At 52.2% G+C, this 20,023-nt stretch overlaps 2 protein-coding genes across 6 annotated transcripts in view; both read right to left on the bottom strand.

Annotated features, from left to right (window-relative positions):
• sugct (succinyl-CoA:glutarate-CoA transferase) overlaps positions 1-12,878 on the bottom strand; it is a 33,263-nt gene extending 20,385 nt beyond the window's left edge. The window contains exons 1-12 of one of the 3 annotated variants that reach the window (XM_086191360.1): positions 12,707-12,874; positions 11,640-11,688; positions 11,488-11,561; positions 11,003-11,088; positions 10,798-10,848; positions 9,979-10,099; positions 7,557-7,648; positions 6,917-7,060; positions 4,852-4,947; positions 2,221-2,292; positions 2,006-2,103; positions 1,356-1,458 (exon numbers count right to left, since the gene is read on the bottom strand). In XM_086191360.1, the coding sequence (XP_086047486.1) occupies positions 1,356-1,458; positions 2,006-2,103; positions 2,221-2,292; positions 4,852-4,947; positions 6,917-7,060; positions 7,557-7,648; positions 9,979-10,099; positions 10,798-10,848; positions 11,003-11,088; positions 11,488-11,561; positions 11,640-11,688; positions 12,707-12,839 (1,119 nt within the window). In that variant the 5' untranslated portion in view covers positions 12,840-12,874. Of the gene's footprint in view, positions 1-1,355; positions 1,459-2,005; positions 2,104-2,220; positions 2,293-4,851; positions 4,948-6,916; positions 7,061-7,556; positions 7,649-9,978; positions 10,100-10,797; positions 10,849-11,002; positions 11,089-11,487; positions 11,562-11,639; positions 11,689-12,706 lie in introns of all 3 variants that reach the window. The other 2 variants (XM_086191359.1, XM_086191362.1) reach the window with 2 other exon arrangements.
• A 1,222-nt stretch (positions 12,879-14,100) lies between these two features.
• The window catches only part of LOC147241253 (melanoma receptor tyrosine-protein kinase), a 38,223-nt gene continuing 32,300 nt past the window's right edge, over positions 14,101-20,023 (bottom strand). For all 3 annotated transcript variants that reach the window (XM_086191358.1, XM_086191357.1, XM_086191356.1), the window contains exons 19-27: positions 19,595-19,693; positions 18,837-19,022; positions 18,310-18,465; positions 18,154-18,229; positions 17,710-17,856; positions 17,534-17,631; positions 16,655-16,798; positions 15,613-15,706; positions 14,101-15,448 (exon numbers count right to left, since the gene is read on the bottom strand). In XM_086191358.1, the coding sequence (XP_086047484.1) occupies positions 15,111-15,448; positions 15,613-15,706; positions 16,655-16,798; positions 17,534-17,631; positions 17,710-17,856; positions 18,154-18,229; positions 18,310-18,465; positions 18,837-19,022; positions 19,595-19,693 (1,338 nt within the window). In that variant the 3' untranslated portion in view covers positions 14,101-15,110. The remainder of the gene's footprint in view (positions 15,449-15,612; positions 15,707-16,654; positions 16,799-17,533; positions 17,632-17,709; positions 17,857-18,153; positions 18,230-18,309; positions 18,466-18,836; positions 19,023-19,594; positions 19,694-20,023) is intronic.

Here is a 20,023-nt window from a genome sequence, read left to right on the forward strand (position 1 = left end):
GAACAGGAGGCCCTCAAACCTGAGCCTCCTCCTCCTGGTCCTCAGGGTGGACCGAGTCAGGAGGTCCGAGGCCGGCTCTGAGTGAACACTCAGCACTGACAGTGGTGGATACTGAAGATACTGTTGATGTTGGATTATTGGATGAAGGTTTTTCACTCCAGTCTGAATGCTGGCTTGTGTTGTACGTTGCTTCAGACCAGAGCGTCTGCTGAATGAAACTGTAGAGTTGTAGAAGCGGGGGGAAGTGGAATCAACTGTTATGTACTTGCTTCTAACAACTCTGTCTTTTCCCGCACTTTGTCTTCGTCCTGGGTCCATCTGAGGTGCTGGAACTTGACCTCATACACACACCTGGCCTTGGCTCTTCACCAGTCCATCTGAATCTGGACTGGAGACACCTGGAGTCACAGCTCCTCACAAATAGCAGCTACCATTAGCAGACGGCAGCAGCGTAGCTCGTTCACACGGTTTAGCCACAGATGATTTGAGCAGGCGCGTCGTGAAGACGGCTACCAGACCTGATCGTGATGTAACATCCAACACAAAAATATTACAAGGAAAACAAAACTTACTGTGCTTCACAATTCAGTTACTGACAGAATTTCTGTTCTTCATCGTGCTTTTCTTTTTAAAGGTTTTCGACTCAATCCACTTAAAACAAAACGAAACATATTTCTGGGTTTCCTCTGCGTGCCACCAGTGGTACACGGACCACAGTTTGTGAACCCCGGCTCTAGGGTGGACGTATCTGGGACATCTGCTGACCAACAGAGACGTTCTTGCATGCAGGCCTGACAATGACAGAGAGCGTTCACGCCAACACTACTTACAACACACCGTCGCTGCACCCTGGGCTCAGCCCCGCCCCTCACAACTGCGATTGATTAACCAAGATGCAAACAAGCCAGAGAGTTTTGCTTCTACTAGAGCAGCGTGATGACGATGATGGGAGGAGCCAGAGAGCCCCGTACATGACATCGCTCATGGCCCCTCCATGTGAAGATGGCCAGAATGTGCTCGTGGAGATGGTTTCCATCTCACACTGGTCCTGGTGAGGCTAGCTCACCATGCTGCAACCAGGACCTGCCCCCATCATGACAAGCTGCTGCTTTCTCATCTGCTTGGTTCAACCAGTGCTGTCACAAAGGCGAGGAGACGTAAATTCTAAACAAAGTTGTCCTCACTGAAGGGACGTGGCCCGGTTCAATGTCCGACCAGGCGTCTGGACCCTCCATCAGCCAGTTAAACCCAGCAAAAGAAGAAAATGGTTGAGAAATACAGGAAATCTCCTTGACAAAACGGGCGCACCTTTCCTTTCAGTGCAGGAGAAGATGGGAGGTGGGAGTGGGACTCACCTGTGGGTTGGAGAAGACTTCCTGGATGCTGTTGATTGGTCCCACAGGAACTCCAGATCCTTCAAACCTTCTCAACCAATCAGCTGTGCTCTCCTGCAGAAACCTGACAGAGACACACAGACCATTAGAAAGTTTTTAATTATATTACAATTGATGATGTCATGACCCAGAAATGATGACTGTGATGTCATGACCCAGGGCAACATCTAAGACGTCCACGTCAGCCTTCTTGGGCTGCCAACTGCAGCAACGCTGTGTGGACCAGCCAGTGACTGGTAGCGGCTTGCTTGAGTTCTAGCGACATGCTAACGTTAGAACTCCTGAACACACAAACAGGAATAAGCTGGCAGAGGTGGCTTATATGAGTGTGCTATCTGTTAGCATTAGCAGCTCCTGGCGTGTGGAGGCTGAGGTAACGACTGACAGCACTGGTCAACACACTGGCTCAGGTAGAATAAAGGTTAGGGGACGCTAGCACCCGCGCTAGCACCCGCGCTCCCCACCGCTGCTCCTGCCTGCCATGATGGAGGGAATATCAAGACAAACGTTGTCCACATCACAACCATGATTTTATTACAATACACACAAGAGAGCTGCGAAAGACTAGACTCAGTGTGTGTGTGTGTGTGTGTGTGTGTGTGTGTGTGTACCTCTGGGCCAGAGTGTGCAGCAGTGGTTTGCGGTTCTGCACCCTCAGCTTGTTGGTCTGGTACTGTGGCTCCTCTGTGAGCTCCATCAGTTGCAGCACCTCAAACACAGTGAGGTGTAAAGTCTCAACCACGGTCAGGACGGGTCGGTCTTGGATGGTCCTGGTCCGTTCTCACCAGGAACGCAGACACAGAATAACGTGTGTGTAAAGACGTACCTTACAGACTCCTACAAACTGCTTATCATTGCCTGCAGCCACGACGATGTGTCCATCTCTGGTTTTAAAGACCTTAAAATGATAAAAATAGAAATGCTACATGAGGGGCGCTAACGTGCTGACGTCACTGCATCAGTGTCACAGGCATGGCGTTTGTGAGCAGCGTGTCTGGTGCTCCAGTCCTCCTCCATATAAACCCTGTCAATATTCAGCAGCAATAGAACTCTGCGTCAATCACTCTGAATGTGACATTCAGGCCTCACTGAAAACCTTCAGTGAGTAATAAACCAACGTTTGGTGTCACAACTCAACGTCCGTTGTTCTTTTCTAGACAAAAACAAACTGACGCCGAATGAAACTTGGGCTCAGAGCGACGTTCCAGGCTCTTCCTTCCTTCTTCTTGTTGTCGCGTCCCCCAGCTGATTTACAGATGGAGGGCTGACAGAAGCGACTCGTTCTCGTCCATCTGTTTGTCCTGATAACATTTAGACCGACTAGAAGAGCCACACAATTGAATTATTCATCCACATACCGGGGGCTAACAGGAAGTAGTCAGCCCAGCCAGAGGACTCTGGAGCATGCTCAGTATGAACCACCTGAGAGGGGCGCACCGAGACGCTCCTTCACTCTTCTTTCATTCCCTCAGCTCTTCTCACCTCCTCGTCTCCCCCTCAGCAACAAAAGGACAAAAAGTGACAGCAACCACATCCCTGCAGACCACAAACCCTCAGCTCTGTGCTCTGACCGCCACCTCGCTTTCATCTGCGGCCTGCGGGAGTTGTGGGTAATGCAGTCCACACAGGGACTTCGACGAGACGTTCACCAGAAGAAACCCGAGCTCTCTTCTGAGGGGGCAGGCAGGGTAGCAAACTCCGCCCTCTGCTGGCTGAAATTGAACCTCCAGGTCAGCTGAACTGAAGGTCCTGATGATGATGATGATGATGATGTTCCAGCTCTAAATCTTTAGCCCCAGTTTGCTCACTGTTTTGGTTCAGGAGAATTTCCTGCCTGGATCAGAGTCAGTTAGCCGCGAGCTAACACAGGCTCCAGTTTTCCAGGAACTGGAGGCTCACTGTCATGACCAAATATTCTTTGAAACATCTCAGAACTCATGAACACCAACAAGAGTCACCCGTCTCAAAATTAACCACAAGAGATACGAGCTTTAAGACCGGTCAACTGATTAACACACATTTTCAGGTCTTTTCCCAAAGCGGGGTCTGAGGGTGGTTCAGCCCAGCTCCACCTGCACAAGTTTCCATCAACGTGGTCAGTAAAAATGTGCGATGGAAACACAGCAGCATCCTGAAACGGAGGTGCTGGTTTGTCTGTTCTGGGCGACTGAAGATGCAACATGGCAGCCTCTGTGGACGCCGTCCTGTTCCTGATGTGTCTTTGAAGACTCGCTTTAATCTCACGAGTTTGCCAGAACAGCGACGAGGTTGGACACTCGTCACTGGTCCTTTTCTTCAGTCTGCATTCTCCCACCTGTCCGCTTTTTTGGGTGCCGACACTTTCAAAGTCGGAGCACAACAACCTCCAAGCCAGTGGGCGAGCTGACATTGGCGAGTTTGGAGGAAGAGGGTCGCACATGGCAGGTCTGGTGGCTTCTTCAGTGTATGGTTGATGAGTTATTTTGCAAGTTCAACGTCGCTGCGTCTCACTGCCTGTCTGTCACCAGCAAGGCCGTCTGATACTAACAAAAACACAACAACGTATTTTTGGGTCACATCTACACTTTGTCTTCTTCTCTGGTCTTTGACACTGTGGATGTCTCAGGTCTGAACAGACCCATCTAAGGAATCAGATGTTATCTTGAGAAGCTGAGGACGGACGTCTTCTGCAGGTCTGACGTCTTCCTCGCCAGGCTGCAACCACAGAACAGCAATAATGCCGTTGTCTCAACTGTCAACTCTCTGCTGAACCCGCCTGCTTTCATCTGCGCTGCCCAGAGGGGTGGGAGGGAGTGTGGCATTGCGGATGAGGCAGTTCACACGAGGATTAGATCCGAGCGTTGGACAATAAAGCTGCAGCTGGCAGGAGACGTCAACCACAAGAGTGGGGCCGCGGCCGCCGCAGTGTTCACGGCGAGCAGATGCGAGGCAAACATCCAGTGTGTTTGTGATGGTTTCATGTGAGTCATGAACCTCCATAATAACCCAGAAACATCCCCAGGCTCCCAGGGATAATGTGAAGCAGACCAGCCACTCAGGTCGGATCCACTCAGACACAAACCACCACTCTCAACATCAAGAACCGCTCGTTTTGTCACTCAAGCAAATTCTGACGATGGAGAATATACGTAGGAACGCAAAACCTACAGAAGACTTCAAGCGTGAAGCTAATTTCCTCACGTAGCAGAGCGAAGAGCCACCAGGCAGCTGGCCGCACCAAGCCAGAGTTTCCCTTAAGGTTCTATCAGGGGCCGCTAGCTGCAGCCAGAGCAGCTCTCCTACTGCTGGTCCATTCAGAGAACAGAGCGGTAGCTTACCTGCTCTAGCCCCGCCCCCTGACAAGCAGTCACCCCAGAATGACAGGTTCGACCCAACATGGCTGCCTGAGAAGAGAGACTCCCCCTGGCTGCCCCAGAGCGCAAGCAGCCAAAGAGACAGACTTGTGTGTTGGTGTTACCTGGTAGGGGACGATGCTCTCGTGGGCTGTCCCCCAGCGCCGTGCCTCCTTCCCTGCAATCAGGTAGTTGGCAGCAATATGACTGAGACAGGAGACCTGACACACACACACACACACACACACACACACCTTCATCAGAGATGATGAAAGTCCAGCAAACTACCACACAGCACTGAAGAGAAGACAGATGAACTCCCAAGGACACGTTTAGGTGTTTAAAACGCTGGTGTGGAAAGGGTTAATGAGTAATTAGTGATTGACACGCACAAAAATCACAAATGGAACCGTTAGGTCTCGGCAGGTCCCCGATTCAGGAGTTTTTCTTGGTGTTTGTTTGGACGAGGTCTCTGACTTCTCCCTGGACGACCCTGAAAACGGTTTATCATCAAAGATTTGAGTTTCTCTGCGTTTCCTCAACGAACCACAGCGAGCGGCGCCACTCAAGTTGAACTGGACACTTGTGAGGTTCAGGTCTTTGGTGGGGATGTTTCCAGGCCTCCAGGCACCCTGCAGCGCTAAAACTGTGAACCCTGATTGGTTTGTGATGATTACATTTCCCTCAACAACCGCACTCAACTCAACTTAAACCCGACCACATGGATCCACATCCACCCGCTTCGTTTCATCTCCTGCTCCAGCCATTTTGTGGTGGGTGAGCCTGCGGCCACAGCACTTCTTCCAGGAATGCACCCTGGGACGTGAGACGAGGGGAAGAGGTGGATTGTGGGTATTCTATGTGTAGAAGCCCCTGGGAGTCGACCGCAGAGATCAAGCCCCAGCAGCCTCCGAAACCAATCGCAGCCTTCGTTTCACTTTTGAAGTCTGGTGGCTGTCTCCTCCAGTAAAACTACACAACTTCATCTCCAAGCAGCCCAGCGAACAGCGCGCGTCTGCCAGGGCGCTCCTGCCAGGGCGCTCCTGCCAGGGCGCTCCTGCCAGCTCCAGAGGACCTTCAATCTCAAATGAATGAACACACACCTCCAGCAGGAAGGAGGTCTCTGGCCGTCTTCACCCTGAAGTTCTTCATGTTGTGAGGAGAGCGAATGGCTGTGAGGCGGCGTCCGCCCCAGCTCGCCAGGAAGCATGACAACATCCACACAATTCAACATGACTTTAAAAGCAACAGTGACACTTCAATGAAGAGTCTTGACAGGACAACTCAAACACACGCCAGCTGCCTCCAACACTCACCGCCCGGAGTGGCGCGTGTAACCATTCGTCTCAGCGCCGCCGACAGCTTTAGGAGCGCCAGTCATGTGATTTGTTTAAACATTCGGTTTAAACCGCTCAGACTTTTCTGGGTAAATCAACAGTGTGTTTAAATACTGGCGTGTTTTCAGGCCTCTTGCTCTCACACACACACACAAACACACACAGTACAGCAGCACCAAGAAGCTTCAGTGACGTGACTGCTTATCTCCACCACCACCAGCACCCCATCACTCAGGAGCCCAACAGACAGGTGGTGCAATTTACCAGCAAACCCTGAACACAACACTGCAAACGAGAGCCTGTCTCATTCATTTTAAAACATCACTTCCATCTACTTGACTTGAGCGTCAGCTCGGCCTGCGCTGACTCAGTCGGAGCCATCGTCTGAAAGGTTCAATCAATAAAACCCTTTATCTGAAATCATTTTCATGAACTCCTGAATGTCCTGTTCATTAATCAATTATACCGTCGGAATATTGTTGTTTTGTGAATAGTAATGGAATTTAAGCGTTCACGTTGACGCTGATGAACTTGCAATTACTGCCTTTTGATTTTGATATGTGGATACTTTCACTTTCTAAACCTGGTTTGAAAAAACACTTTTTATTTTTCATATTCCTGGGAGTTCTCTGTCTTGTCCAGAGGGTGAGCGTTGTTGAGCTCCTCTTCACATCCCAGGCCAGGATGGAAACGCGCCGCATTCACTGGAAATGTTATTCTTCTCACATCAAGAAGAAACAGTCAGAGCTCACATTGTAGTCAATAACTGATAACTTGGTTTACCAGGTACGCGTGACTGTGACAGGTAAGAGTCAGCAGTAACACACACACACACACACACACACACACTTACCTGGGACGACAGCAGGTTGCAGTCAATGAAACTTCCTCTGCCCGTCTTGTGTCGCTGCAGCAGAGCCGCCATGACGGCTCCATGTGCATACAGGCCTGTCGTCAGGTCTGCCACGGCGACCCCTGGACGCACCGGCTCACCCTCCTGTCAGGAGAACAGCACTGTGGGGTGGCGAGGCTGATGGCGAGTGTGTGTGGTCATTAAGATGATCACCTGCTGCTAGCAGCGTCACATCAGAACACCACCCTCACATTTGATGCTTGAGAGCAAATGCACCAACTACAATTCCTTCATTTGCAGTGGGACTCCCCGCCTCCATCACGACAGCGCGTTAGCCTATGTCAATACAGTTGGTTGCTATGGGCGACGAACCAGAGAGTTTGACAATAGACGTTTCTGGACAGTTTAGCTGCTGTTAGCATCAGTCTCTGTTAGCTCCAAGCTAAACATACATGGCTGGTTCTTGCTGCACTCCTGAGTCACTAAGAAGTGATGCAGGAGAGAAAACCTCTCAGTGAGATGAAGACTCCTGGTAGGGAGGACTGGAGAGGTGAAATACTCTCAGGGTGAAGTATCACTTTAAGTAAGCTGAACTACACAAGACTTCATAAACATGTAAAACATATGAATATCGTCTGACCTCTGGCCCGGTGACGTGCATCATCCCTGAAACACCCGTGGCGATGGAGTCGTAACCTGGACTCTTACTGTGAGGGCCAGTCTGTCCATAGCCTACACACACACACACACACACACACTATGACAGTGGGCTGGTTTCTCTGACCTTGGAGGAGACACAGCAGTGAATCAAAGGTCTGGTCTTCCAGGAAACTTCATTCCAGGAGTGCTGAGTCGGCCGCTCTGACTAAACCAGACTGATTTCCTGACGCACCCAAAGCTCCTTCATACCAACAGAAACGCTCCTGCTGGAAGTAAAACGACTTGTTTCTCTCGCGTCTGACTAACAAATCGTTCAAAGCTAAAAGGTGAACGTTTCCCAACCCAAGCGCAGCTCCAGTTCGGGGGTGGCTGCTTCGCTCGCTCCATCTGTGTTCTGAGGAGGCCTCGATGAAGACCTTGGGAGATTGTTCCTCGCCATCTGACAGCGTGGCGATACACGGGGATGATGTGACCACACGTGACGTGCAGCGGTGTGAGTCGATGAAATGAATGATTCTGTTTCTTTAATTCCGTTTCCGTTGTGTCTCACCTACAGGAGAAAGAGCCCCAGCCCACCAAGTTCCCAGAACCAGCGCTGCGATTGCGTCACGCCTGCAGGCTGAGGACGACGCAGCAGAGCCTGCTTCCATTAAAAGCTCGACTCCCAGGATTCATCGCTCGATTATCTGTCGCCTGAATCGGCGAGTCGTTGCAGCGATTAAAGGCTTACAAAAGCTTTTGATGGATTTAGAAAATGTGCAGTTGTAAAGAGGAAAAACAGACGAGACGTTTGGCATCAAGAGCCCAGAACACGTCAGGCGTCTGAATCACCGACCAAACGTCCTGCTGCAGAGAAAAGACATCGTTTCCTGAGTGGACGGGTTTGTTTCAAGAAGAAACCGGGCTGTAAGTCTGCAACCAACTGCTGCACTTTAGTGAGGCCTCCTGGGTAATGTAGTGCTACCTCAAGGATGGGAGGAGGAAAATGTGGGAGTGATAAAAGCAGGGCAGAATGAGACACAAGGTGAAGTGGAGTTTGGAGCCTTCGCGCTCCTCTAGAATATTTGAGGACATTTGTCTTCCTCCCTCTGCAAATACGCTGCGTCCAAGTTGTAACAGGTGAACCCCCCCCTCCACGAGTGTCTTTGCAATTAGTTGTCCCAACAAATCTGAAGCCAACATTTGAAATGCTGTCCAAAGGGTAAAGGGCATTCGGTCATCAACCAGCAGGGGCCGTAAGTCTGACCCGGGACTGTCCAGCTGCCAGGCTATGGCGCTGACCACCGCCCAACCCGACCACAGGAGGACGGCTCTACCGCTGTTGTCTTTTGTTGCTCACTGGGCAACAGACAAAAGATGAGTGTCGTCTGGAAGGAGAGCAAAAACACCGGCATGTCAAAATACTGGTCTGCTCGCTCGCATCGGTCCAGAAGCAGGAGGTCGTCTCAGTTTCCCGAGGACAAGTTATGGAGGGACCTGCTGAGCTCACTGCACACTCAGTCTGGGAATGCTGCCGGTAGCGGCGCTCACCGCACGCCGCCATGTGCCCCGCCGTGAATCTTCTAGCTCCGAACCTCTCGCTGCTGACGTCATTGTTCTGGGTCAATTTGTCCCATCAGTCAAATGGGCAGAGATTACGGACGGAGGAAACCCACACAGGTGACGGCTGGCGGATGATGGCGAGTGACCTGTTGGTGAAGGCCACTGACACCAGGCCCGGCACGGTCAGGATCTGTAAGTGTGAGTGACGGGTCAGCAGGGAAGAGAGGACCATCTTCTACACGAGGACACACAACTCCAGAGCAAGGAGGCAAGGAGGCAGCCATCAGAGGCTCAGTCAGTCTTGCAGGCAGGAGACAACGCAGGAGTCCACCCCCATCTGGTGTCTCAGCAGGAGAACTGCAGCCAAGACAGCAGCAGACTCAAGAGCTGAATATGACTTGGAGCAGCGGAGGACTTTCCTACAGGTGGACCACATGTGGAGGAAGGCAACCACCAGGATCACCTGCCAACTCTGCACCGGCGCTGAACATCCAGAAGATTTTCAAATATGGTAGTTTGTTTCAGTGCAAGCTCGACTACGGCCGATGCTTCCTGTCCCTCACTGCTGCTCTCGGCTGCACAGTCGTCACCCAGTTCCCCTCCCCTGCCCCCACTCTCCTCAACCCAGTGACTGCCGTCCTCCATTTTCCAGCCACCACAACACTTCAGCCAGCAGAGCCACATGCCGCTGAGCCATCGTGAACCTGCCTGTTAACAGTATCGTGCCTTTTAATGGACCTCGGTCGCCAAGGATCAGTGGTGTCAGCTGAGGCGAACAATCTAGAACGCCAAGCCCCTCCAAACCCGGTCAGCTGGCACTGACGAAGGCAAGAGGAAGAGCAGGAGCAGCAGCCTGGTACCTGATATGGAGCAGTAGACGAGCCCGGGGTTCACTCTGCTGAGCTGCTCGTAGCCTAACCCCATCTGACGCAGCTTCCCTGGCAGGAAGTTCTCCATCAGCACGTCGCACACTCCTGCAAGCTGGAGCACAAAAACACCGTCACCATCACAACTCCTCAAAGGAACACACCATCCCAGAAAGAGACCCTTCTGTGGGAAGCCACGCTAGTTAGCTTAGCCCAATGAATGGCGGTGGGTGGGAAGTGTAGGATGGCTCCTTTTGCCTGCATTGACACGAGGGTTGTGTGCCATGTTGGTTATCCATCAGCAGTGGGCGGGACCATGAGCCAGCGCTCGTTTATCACATGCACCCTTCATGGAGGATTGAATTACTGTTGAATTTATTCATCAATGTCAGATCTTTAGCTTCGGTTCTTAGCAATTGATTGGCATCGTAACGTCATGAAGCTCGAGGGGGGCAGCAATATTTCCACTTGCAGGGGAGGGGCCCGGTGTAAATGGAACCCCTGTGCTAAGCTAACTAGCGTGGGTCTCCATCCTCTCGTCTGTCTCTGGGAACAAGGGACAACGTGAGACCTCCTCTCAACGTGGGGGTGTCCTGTAAACTCCAGGCTTCCTGTGCTGACCAGACGTGTCCTGCCAGGGCGATGGAGCCACATTCAGAGCCCGGCTTCAGAACAGAAAGACTAACAGGATCAGTGGATCTACGAAGGAAAGTTCTCGTACACGAACCCGTCCCTCTGTGGGGGGGGGGGTCGTCCTGTGGGCCACAGCAGTGCGGCCCAAAAGCAGAGGGGCGGCGGCGGCAGTGGGCGTACCTCCAGGATGATCTGGATTCCTCTGGGATGCTTCAGGTCCACAGCGATGCTCTGCAACATCACCAACACACGACAAGGTGAGAAGACATTGAAGGCCCCGGCGAGAGGCTGGACAGGTGTGAGTCCAGTTCATGGTTACCTCCGTTCTCACCGAGACCAGGAGCAGAACCGCACACTAACCATTCTACTTGACCAGAAGACACACCTTTTTGTTTCGGTTGACACTGAGGAAATAGGCGCTCTCTGTGCCGACAAACGGAGGGCCCCACGCCCTGGTGTCGTCACCTGCACCTGTTTGATAGGCACAGACAAGCTCGTAGCAGTTAGCGTTAGCACACTGGGGACACGCCTGAGAACCACCAGGTGATCCGCGTTCTGTCTTGGGTGGTTTCAGCTGTCACTGATGAAAATGAAAGCTAAATGAAAGGCGACCATTCCTCAGGAGTCAGGAGCTCTGAGAGTGGAGGCGTGTCTGCAGACACCTCGCACGTCAGGTTGACCTGAAAAAACCGTCACCGTTTTATTCAGCGGGTTTTTGCTTTCTTAGCACGACGCTCATCTTGGTTCAGACAGAACGGCCTTCCTGGTTCCGGAGGGTTCAGTTTAATTGTTAAAAACCAGATGTGAAGACAGCCTGACGTTATCCATGCCAGTATGGCAGAGCGGAGCACGCTTGAACACCCTCCTCACCTGGTCGCTCCACCTTGATGACATCAGCTCCCAGATCTCCCATGATCATGGTGGCGAAGGGACCAGCCAGCACGCTGCCAACACACCCACAACCTTCCATCAAATGACCAAACAACTTCCTCGGAATGAGAGGAGCAGGTCGGAGGTCTTACCGGGTCAGGTCCAACACTCGCACGCCCTCCAGGGGCGGAGGGGCTCCACCTGCGGATGACAAGACTCACACTCATCTCTCGCCCAGCGCCAAGATGGAGGACACAGAATCCAGCAGAGCAACATGAGGCGCGCCCCTGAGAGGGAGCGATGTCCTCACCGGCACTGACACACTTGTGATGTTCTCTACAGCTCCCGTTAAGAACCTCGTTAATAAGTGACCCCCCGCCCCCCAGCTTCTTCAGCTCATGACCTTCATCCTCTGACTCCAGATGTTCCAGATGTCACAGGACAGGAAACACCTGGTTTACTCTGGACCTGACCTTTGGCCTGAACACTGCAGTATTAAACAGTGAAACCTTTTCACAAAAGGAGAACGACTGAGCTTCAATCGACGGAAAGACTTCATGTTTCATTTGTGCCTCCAACTCATCAGAACGTTCATTCACAGGGGGTGGAGCCACACGCGACCGGAAGCTGCTCTTCTTCTTCTACGTCTGTGTTGTCGCCGATTAAACCGTCCTCCATATTTAAATATGGACTCGTTTCAACTCCGCCGTGGAAAATAGTCCGGATGTCTTAACGTTATTAAACTCATTTTAAGAATTACAACTTCTACTTTAAGTCTTTTATTGCAGGAAACCCGAGGCCGCGCAACAACAGAAACCGTTAAAACCTCAAAAGGACGAACCGAAAACCACGCCAGGAAGTCCAACTTCTCAAATCTCAGCCCGTTAGAACCCGGAATCACGGCGAATCACGACCTCTTCACCCAGACCCGGAACATTCCCGGTAAAAAGCCGGGGGAGGCGCGGCGGCTTACGGAAGTGATTCGGTTCAAGGACCCGCGGGTGACCAGGTGTTTGCCCGGTGGTTCCTACCCACTCATTGCTATCATTTCCGTTAAGGGTCCGCGCGCCGGGACGTTCTCGAAGTGCATGAAAGTTTCCGGCCCGAGCTCGATGACGGAACGCGCTGCGGGAGGTTGTTCACCGATCACCGGACTGAGCGCCGAAGGCCGACGGAGCCGTCCGCTAACACGAGCAGGACACCCGAGGAGCCCCGGTACCTGCTGCCGGCTGTGACAGCCACCGGCCGCTGCCGGGACTTCTCCCCGGGAGCCTCGTCCGTCTCACCGGGCTGAAACCAAACGGCCAGAGCGGCGACGAACGTCCCACCAGCGCCGCGGTAGAGAGCCTCATCCTCGCACCTGCTAGCAACTCCGCGCCGGCCGCGCTTTTCACAATAATAGCATTGGGCCGTGCTCCGCGCTTTTCACAATAAGAGCATCGACTCGTGCTGCTGTCCAACCAGTTCTGCATGTTTCTCGATGATATGTTTGAGCTGCTGGGTTTTTTTCATCAGGCTGAGATCCTGCAGGGGTCAGGTCAGCTGTTCTCTGGTCTCAGCTCTCAAGTCTAACCCCTCCCACCTGACTCAGTCGGACCCAACAAGATCTGAGGGTCACTGGCTGCTGTCGTCTAGACCTTTGACCTTCACGTCACACCCGTGTGGAAACGCTGATATTTAAATAACATTTTAGCTGATAACTGATGTTCAGTACTTTTGAGTTTGAAGTAGATTGGAACAAGCTGTGATACACACACACACACACACACACACACACACACACACCTACCTTGTCATCAGTTTCTCCTGATCACAAACCTCCCACATGCTCACTGCTGCTGTTGTGTCGTATTACTGTGGCGTCGGAGCTCCCAGGTGGGTCCGTGTTGTCCAGCAGAGGGTGTGCTACCCCCCCCCCCCCGACCACTGCTGGAGGCCAACAGCAGGGACGCCGTGGTTCCTAGTTCATGTCTTCAGTCCTGTTCTGTTCTACAAGAGCTGTTGTGAACCGGATCAGCTGGCGAAGGGATACGCTTCTGACCACCGAGGCAGTGAACCCTAATGAAAGCTTAGGAGGAGCAGACGGCCAAGTCAGCAGGACCCGCCGTCGAGAGCAACGCTCCATTTTTCCAAATGAGACTAAAATGCTGAAGCAAACCAGAGCTGGTTCTGGTCCAGAGAACATTCCCAGTTAGTGACCCAGTTAGGGAGACGCCGCGAACTGACCACCCGGGAAAATACACGTGTTGTAGCAAGAACGAGGAACAAATTATTCATCCATCCACCCATCCGTCCATCCATCCATCCATCCGTCCGTCCAACCACCGATCCGTCCATCCACCCATCCAACCACCCACCCACCCATCCATCCAACCACCCGTCCGTCCGTCCATCCACCCATCTGTACACCCACCCACCCATCCATCCAACCACCCACCCTCGGTGCTATGGTGGCCTGTTTGGGTCTAACCGTAGGAACGGGTGAGTCAGAGCACGTTAACATTCATGCTAAGGTTAATATGGCGCTGATGAAACCCTCGGCTATTGGGAGGCGCAACGACCCACCGGACTGGAGCGCCCGCCGCGTCAGGCTCATCCACCCAAAGGCTGGAACGATCATCAACTGTTTATTTCCACAAGCAGCGGGGAACGCGACACACGCCGGCTCCTCCACTGACACTCAACAACTTTACATCAGAGTTAAAACACAACTACAGCTTCATGCAGGCAGTTCAGTCACATGATGACGGACAGACCGGCTGGTTCTGATCAGTTCATCATTCAGGTCTCTAGCAGGAAGTCCTGCGGGTTCAGGCTCAGCCCACACGCTCTCCCGCTGGGCATCGGAATTCGTATCAGACACAAGTCAAACCCCAGGACCCTGGTGCCCGAGCCCAGCAGCCGGTTTCTTCAGGTAAGTGAGGGAGGTGATGACGGGGCCTCTGGAGAACCAAACGCTCATCTGCACCGGCACAGCTCTCGTTTCACCAACCCAGCATGGGGGTCGAGGGACTAGGAGGCCGGGACCTCAGTGTGAAGAAGATCCACATTCTTCCCCAGATGATGGAACGCAGGAGCAGCAGCCACGGAGAGGAGGACCTGTTCACCTCCACTCAGGCGGGACTGACAGATACAAACTGATTCCTCAGTTTGAGAAATGTCAGTGACATTGACTGTCCCCCCCCCCCCCCCCCAGGTCCCTCAGTGTTCTGTTCATGACCTCAGCACCACCACATGGAGGCGCCATCATGCCTGTTCATACCTGACGCAGTAGTACTGTATATAATTATCTGTGTACATGTGATACTTCTCTTCTTGAGGTTCATTGAGTTTTGGGCTCCTGAACGTGTCGTGCATCAGATGTTGCTGAGTCACTGGCAGACTTCATGCTAATGCTAACAGGAAGGTGAGGATCAGAAGAACGGACTCTTCTTCTGCGCTGGATGGACACTGGTGGTGCACGAGAGGGTTCCCTCTCTGAGTGCGCTCTACTTTATGTACTTTACCGGCAGTTTGAGACCAAGGTTGAGGTTGCTGGTTCAAGTCCCTGCTCTTCTGTTTCAGAGAAGCTGCAGATCACAAATGCTAACAAATAAGAACATGTTCCAGTTCTGCAGCGCCCTCTAGAAGACAGGGGTTTGCAGTCCATTACCCAGGCCCAGGTACTCGTGGTTCTCTGCCGCGGGGAGAAACAGACCACTTCCTGTTAAAGAACTGGTGGTGGGTGTGGCCTGAGGCAGGAAGTCGGCCTGGTAGTCAGGGTTGTCCAGGCTGGCAGTGTGGGTGAATGAGCTCTGGGCGGTGTTCAGGTACTCCGGTCCCTCTGGGTTGCAGGACTTGAGATCATCTGTGAGCGAGGGCAGTGCGGCGGTGCCCCGATGCAGGCTGAGGTCCTGGTAGTTGGGATTGAGGACTTCTGATGGCGTGCTGCTGGGACCAGCTTGGCTCTGGTTGATGTAGTCTGGAGGAGACAAGACACATCACTGACCTGTAGGTTCCCTCACAGAGTTCCACTTTGATTCACGCTTGTTATTGTTGGCGGTTGGAAGTGAAAACGTCATGGACTTATGAACACACGAGTCAACAAACGAACGTGTTGGTATGTGGTCCGTGAGGCGTTTGTACCATGGCTGCTGGCGTTCTCTCTGTCCAGCATGTTGAGGGTCGGATCAGTGATGTAACGCAGCACGGTGCTGTTCTCTCGCAGCAGAGGAACGTCCTGAGAGGAGGAACACAGTTATCAGCCATAGAGTGACATCACGTGTGACCTCAGCCAGAGCGAACAACAGCGCACATGCTCACTAACGTGTTAGCTACAGCTAACGTCAGCTAGTAAGGAGCCCTCATCCCTCAACCCCGACACCCCCGACTGTAGCATGAAGGTCAGGATGTGGAGGCAGCGCTGTGTTGTTGTACTCCAGTCCAGAACGCAGACTCAAACATGAACTTGCGTACTCTAGAGACTTGAGCGAGCGCCGCAGACCTTAGCAGGGGTGTGGCTAACCGTTCCAGCAGTGGAACAGATGTGGACGTGTAGCCTAGCTAGCCAGGCTAGCATTAGCATGACTCATATTTGTGTTGAACCCTCGTTGCAGACTAATGTGATGAAATCCATCAAACGTGACCACATGCTCGGACCATGTGACAGTTGAGCGACGGCGAGACTTTTACTGCACTGTGGTGTGTTCGTGTGTCTCTGTCACGTACCTCAGTGTTAATGTCACTTTTAGCAAGACGGACAAGTCTTAAATACAAGTCCATGAAAAATACATAATGTATAAATACACATTGATACACGTATTTGGGGTTAGTAAACGTGTATTTCTGTATTGATACTTGTATTTCCTGATCAGTCTGGAGCAGGATTGGTTGAAGCGGTGTGATGCTCACCAGCTGACCATCCTGCTCCAGTGATGTTAGGACCGCCCACCTCATTAACATTCACCGAGATGAGCATGAATCAATAAACCCAGTGTACCAAGACGAATGTACGAACTTATAGAGAATAAAGATGGAGGAAGAACTTTTATTTTCATTTATCTAAAAATTCAAATTTTTATTTCTGTGGTCCAGTATCATTGGGAGCATCTTGACACCAGCTACTTCCTGTCCTCTTGAGCGCTGCACCTGTGCATGTGTGTGTGTGTGTGTGCGTGCGTGCGTGTACCGCAGTGTGGCAGGGCCGGTCGTCGTGGTCGTCCAGGCCTTTGTACGGCAGCAGATATTCGTCTGCGTCCACCATGTCCTCCATGTCATCTGAGCTCAGCAGGCGGCAGTAGAACCTGCTGTCCGTGGGACTCGGCAGGTCCCCCTGAGACACGGAGGCTCAAGTTGGGTCCAGTTGATCAGGACTACATTTGAGTGACAGACTCTGACTGGCTTTGCCCAGGTTGCCTTTCAGCGCCATCATCTGGCAGACAGAGGGATTGTTGTTGCCAGCGTCCCTGTCCCGGGTCGACTGGACGGATTTGCCCACTATTGCCAATTTACTGGGATGTTTTAATGCCCAGATCAAAAAAATAGTTTTGTTGTTTCCTGACACTGAGGGCGCGTTTCCACATGTTCGCTTCGGCTCGGCTCAGTCCAGGTGCATTCCCAATAGCACTGGTACCACATCGGTGTGGGAGTTCCCCGGCGTCATTTGTGTTTGACACAACAACAACAATGGAGGACAGGGAGGCAGCGTGATGCCTGCTGCTCCTCGGTGGTTCTGCTTAAACCAAAGGGTCACAGAGGAAACGTCACAACGCCGCAGGTTCCTAGATGCTGCCGTCTCACTCACGCTGACGCCATAAACTTCAGTTTCACGTGTTCAGCAGATCTTTCAGTGACATCAGCAGTCCTTTGAAATCCCAGTCAGAGTCTGTCAGCTGGTTCTACTGTGAGGCTGCGTTCTCGCCACATATGATTCTAATAACGTTCTCGATCGTTTGGAACCTGAAGACTGATAAATAGTTTTAAAAACACCACACTCTTTCTCTTTGTTGTGACATCACATCCTTGCCCCTCACCGATGATGTCACAACTGATAGAAAACTCAGTGTACCTGAATGACCAGATATCTGGATGGGTCACGCGCCATTTTAGAGAACTCCACTATCAGCTCTCGGAACTGGGGCCGACTGGACGGGTCGATCATCCAACCTGAGGAGAAAGAGGTGTGTCTTTAGTGGCGTGCGGCACTGCTGAGCGTCCAGGCGTGTGATGGTGCTGCGTCTTTACATTTGACCATGATCATGTAGACGTCGATGGTGCAGACGGGCGGCTGAGGCAGCCGGTCTCCTCTCTCCAGCACTGAGGCGATCTCACTGGCCGGGATGCCGTCATAGGGCTTGGAACCGAAAGTCATCAGCTCCCAGACTGTCACGCCTGCAGACCACAAAAGACGCCTTACTGCTCTGCTCACACTTTCCTGCCACCATCTTCCCCCCTGCATGTAAAGCACCACCAGACGCAGCGTGATGAAGGGTCGTCTGAGGCATTGCTTCTCTCTGCCACTGGCGAGCGGCGACTTCAATCTTCCACTATTCAACACATTTCTGAAGTGGTTGAGTTTCATACTTGTGGTGGGTCAACACGAGGCACGAGGCCCACTGCTGTGATCGCTCTGGCACTGGGTCACGTCTGATGCTATGGAACATAAACGCAACACGGAGGACGCCTCACCGTAACTCCAGACGTCGCTCTGATGCGTGTAGGTCCACTGGAGGATCGACTCCAAAGCCATCCACTTGATGGGGACCTACGGAACACGTAATTAGTTTGCAGGTCGCATCAGGTCTAGGAGGTAGATGTCGGGTGAACGGAAGAGAGAACGCAGACCTTTCCTCCGTCGGCATGGTACTCCTTCTCGTCCGCCGTCAGGAGTTTGGCAAGACCGAAGTCTGTGATCTTGACGTGGTTCGGACTTTTCACCAGGACGTTCCTCGCCGCCAGGTCCCGATGAACCAGGTGATGCTCCTCCAGGTAGCTCATGCCCTGCGCACACACACGCACACACACACACGCCAGCTGAGGAACCTGACCATGGCACGCGGGCACTGGTGCGCACGCACACACATGTCCACTATAACATGTAATCTTCCTCATGCTGGCAAGCCTGCAGGTGAAAATAAGTAATTATGATTACATTTACTTGGGAGTAATAAAATACTACTAATAAAAGACTTAACCCAACAAATAACATGTTTTGTGTTTATTTATACCAGTAGGAACCCTAACCCATCTGACCCACTCCCTCAGGGTCCACCATCATGAAAATGTAACGTCCTAGATTTTGATTTTAGATAAGACTGGGGGCGGAGTCAATGCCACAAGCAGAGGGCTCGCCGAGCCTCGCCGAGGCTCACCTTGGCGATCTGGACACACCAGTTGAGCAGCCACTGGGCGCCAACATGTTCTCTGTGGTGTCGGACGTAGTCCAGCAGGCAGCCGTACGGCATCAGCTGAGTCACCAGCTGTACGGACGACGTCAGGCAGACTCCCAGCAGGCGACACACGTGAGGGTGATCCACGCTCGCCATCACATACGCCTCCTGCAAAATACACCCATGACTGTCAGGAACGTTCGACTGTCTGTGCTACGTTGATGATTTCCCTCCAGACACCATCAGGCTAACAAATGCTGATCTATTCGAGCAGGTGTGCGTGCGGCGTGCAAAGATGGCGGCAGAGGCCACACAAGCCTTGCTGCATTTGCTAAAATGCAAAGATTTCTATCAAAGTGTGTCATGTCTTCATTTGTGTTCAAATAAGTGTCAGTAACGGTTGTGGAATGATGCTTAGCCCTACGATGCAGCATAGCGCGTCATCATCTGACAGGCAGGCAGATGTTCGTGTCACATGACAGCAGCGCCTCGATTGCGGATGCATTAGGACAACCCAATCAGGTTGATTGACAACAGTTGTAACTTCTTGAAAAGTTTGGATGTTAATGCGGCAAAATCTTGTGTGTTTGTGCACGTTGGCATTAACACGCTAACAGCTGAGGAGTGGCGGCGACCTGGAATATCGATGCCACTTCCTGGAAATGAGACTCCTGGATGTCTGGAAAAGGCGGAGCATTGAAGTAGAAAGAAGGACAAGTGGGAGCAAGGTGGCGTCTTACATCCAGGACGTCCTTGTTGGCTTTAGGGGATGTGGCCTCTCGCAACACCTTGATGGCCACCGGGATCTTCACGTTCTCCCCGTCAGGAACCCACAGACCCTGAGAACACAAACGCCATCGTAAGCCTCATCTCACACGCTCACGGCTACTGGAGGTGAACGTGGTCACACCAGCAGGTGCGGCAGGTGGAGCTGTGGCAGGAATTGAGGGCAGTCTGACTCTGAATAAAAAAAAAATCTTGTTTGATCAAAGAAGAGAACAAGAACATAAAGTTTTAAACCCGGGGAGACGATGATTCACGCTTCCTCTGCAGGGTCGCCCCCTGGTGGTCTCTAGAAAGAATGCAGTTGATATTTTATTCAACCACCACACAGACTGAGGCACTCAGGTCGTTGAAACAGATTCAGATCAAACAGTAATTTGGGTGAA

This window comes from Aulostomus chinensis, chromosome 21, assembly GCF_037954235.1.
Source record: "Aulostomus chinensis isolate RoL2024-O1b breed Wild chromosome 21, RoL_Achi_v1.0, whole genome shotgun sequence".
In the NCBI taxonomy this organism is placed as follows: Eukaryota; Metazoa; Chordata; class Actinopteri; order Syngnathiformes; family Aulostomidae; genus Aulostomus; species Aulostomus chinensis.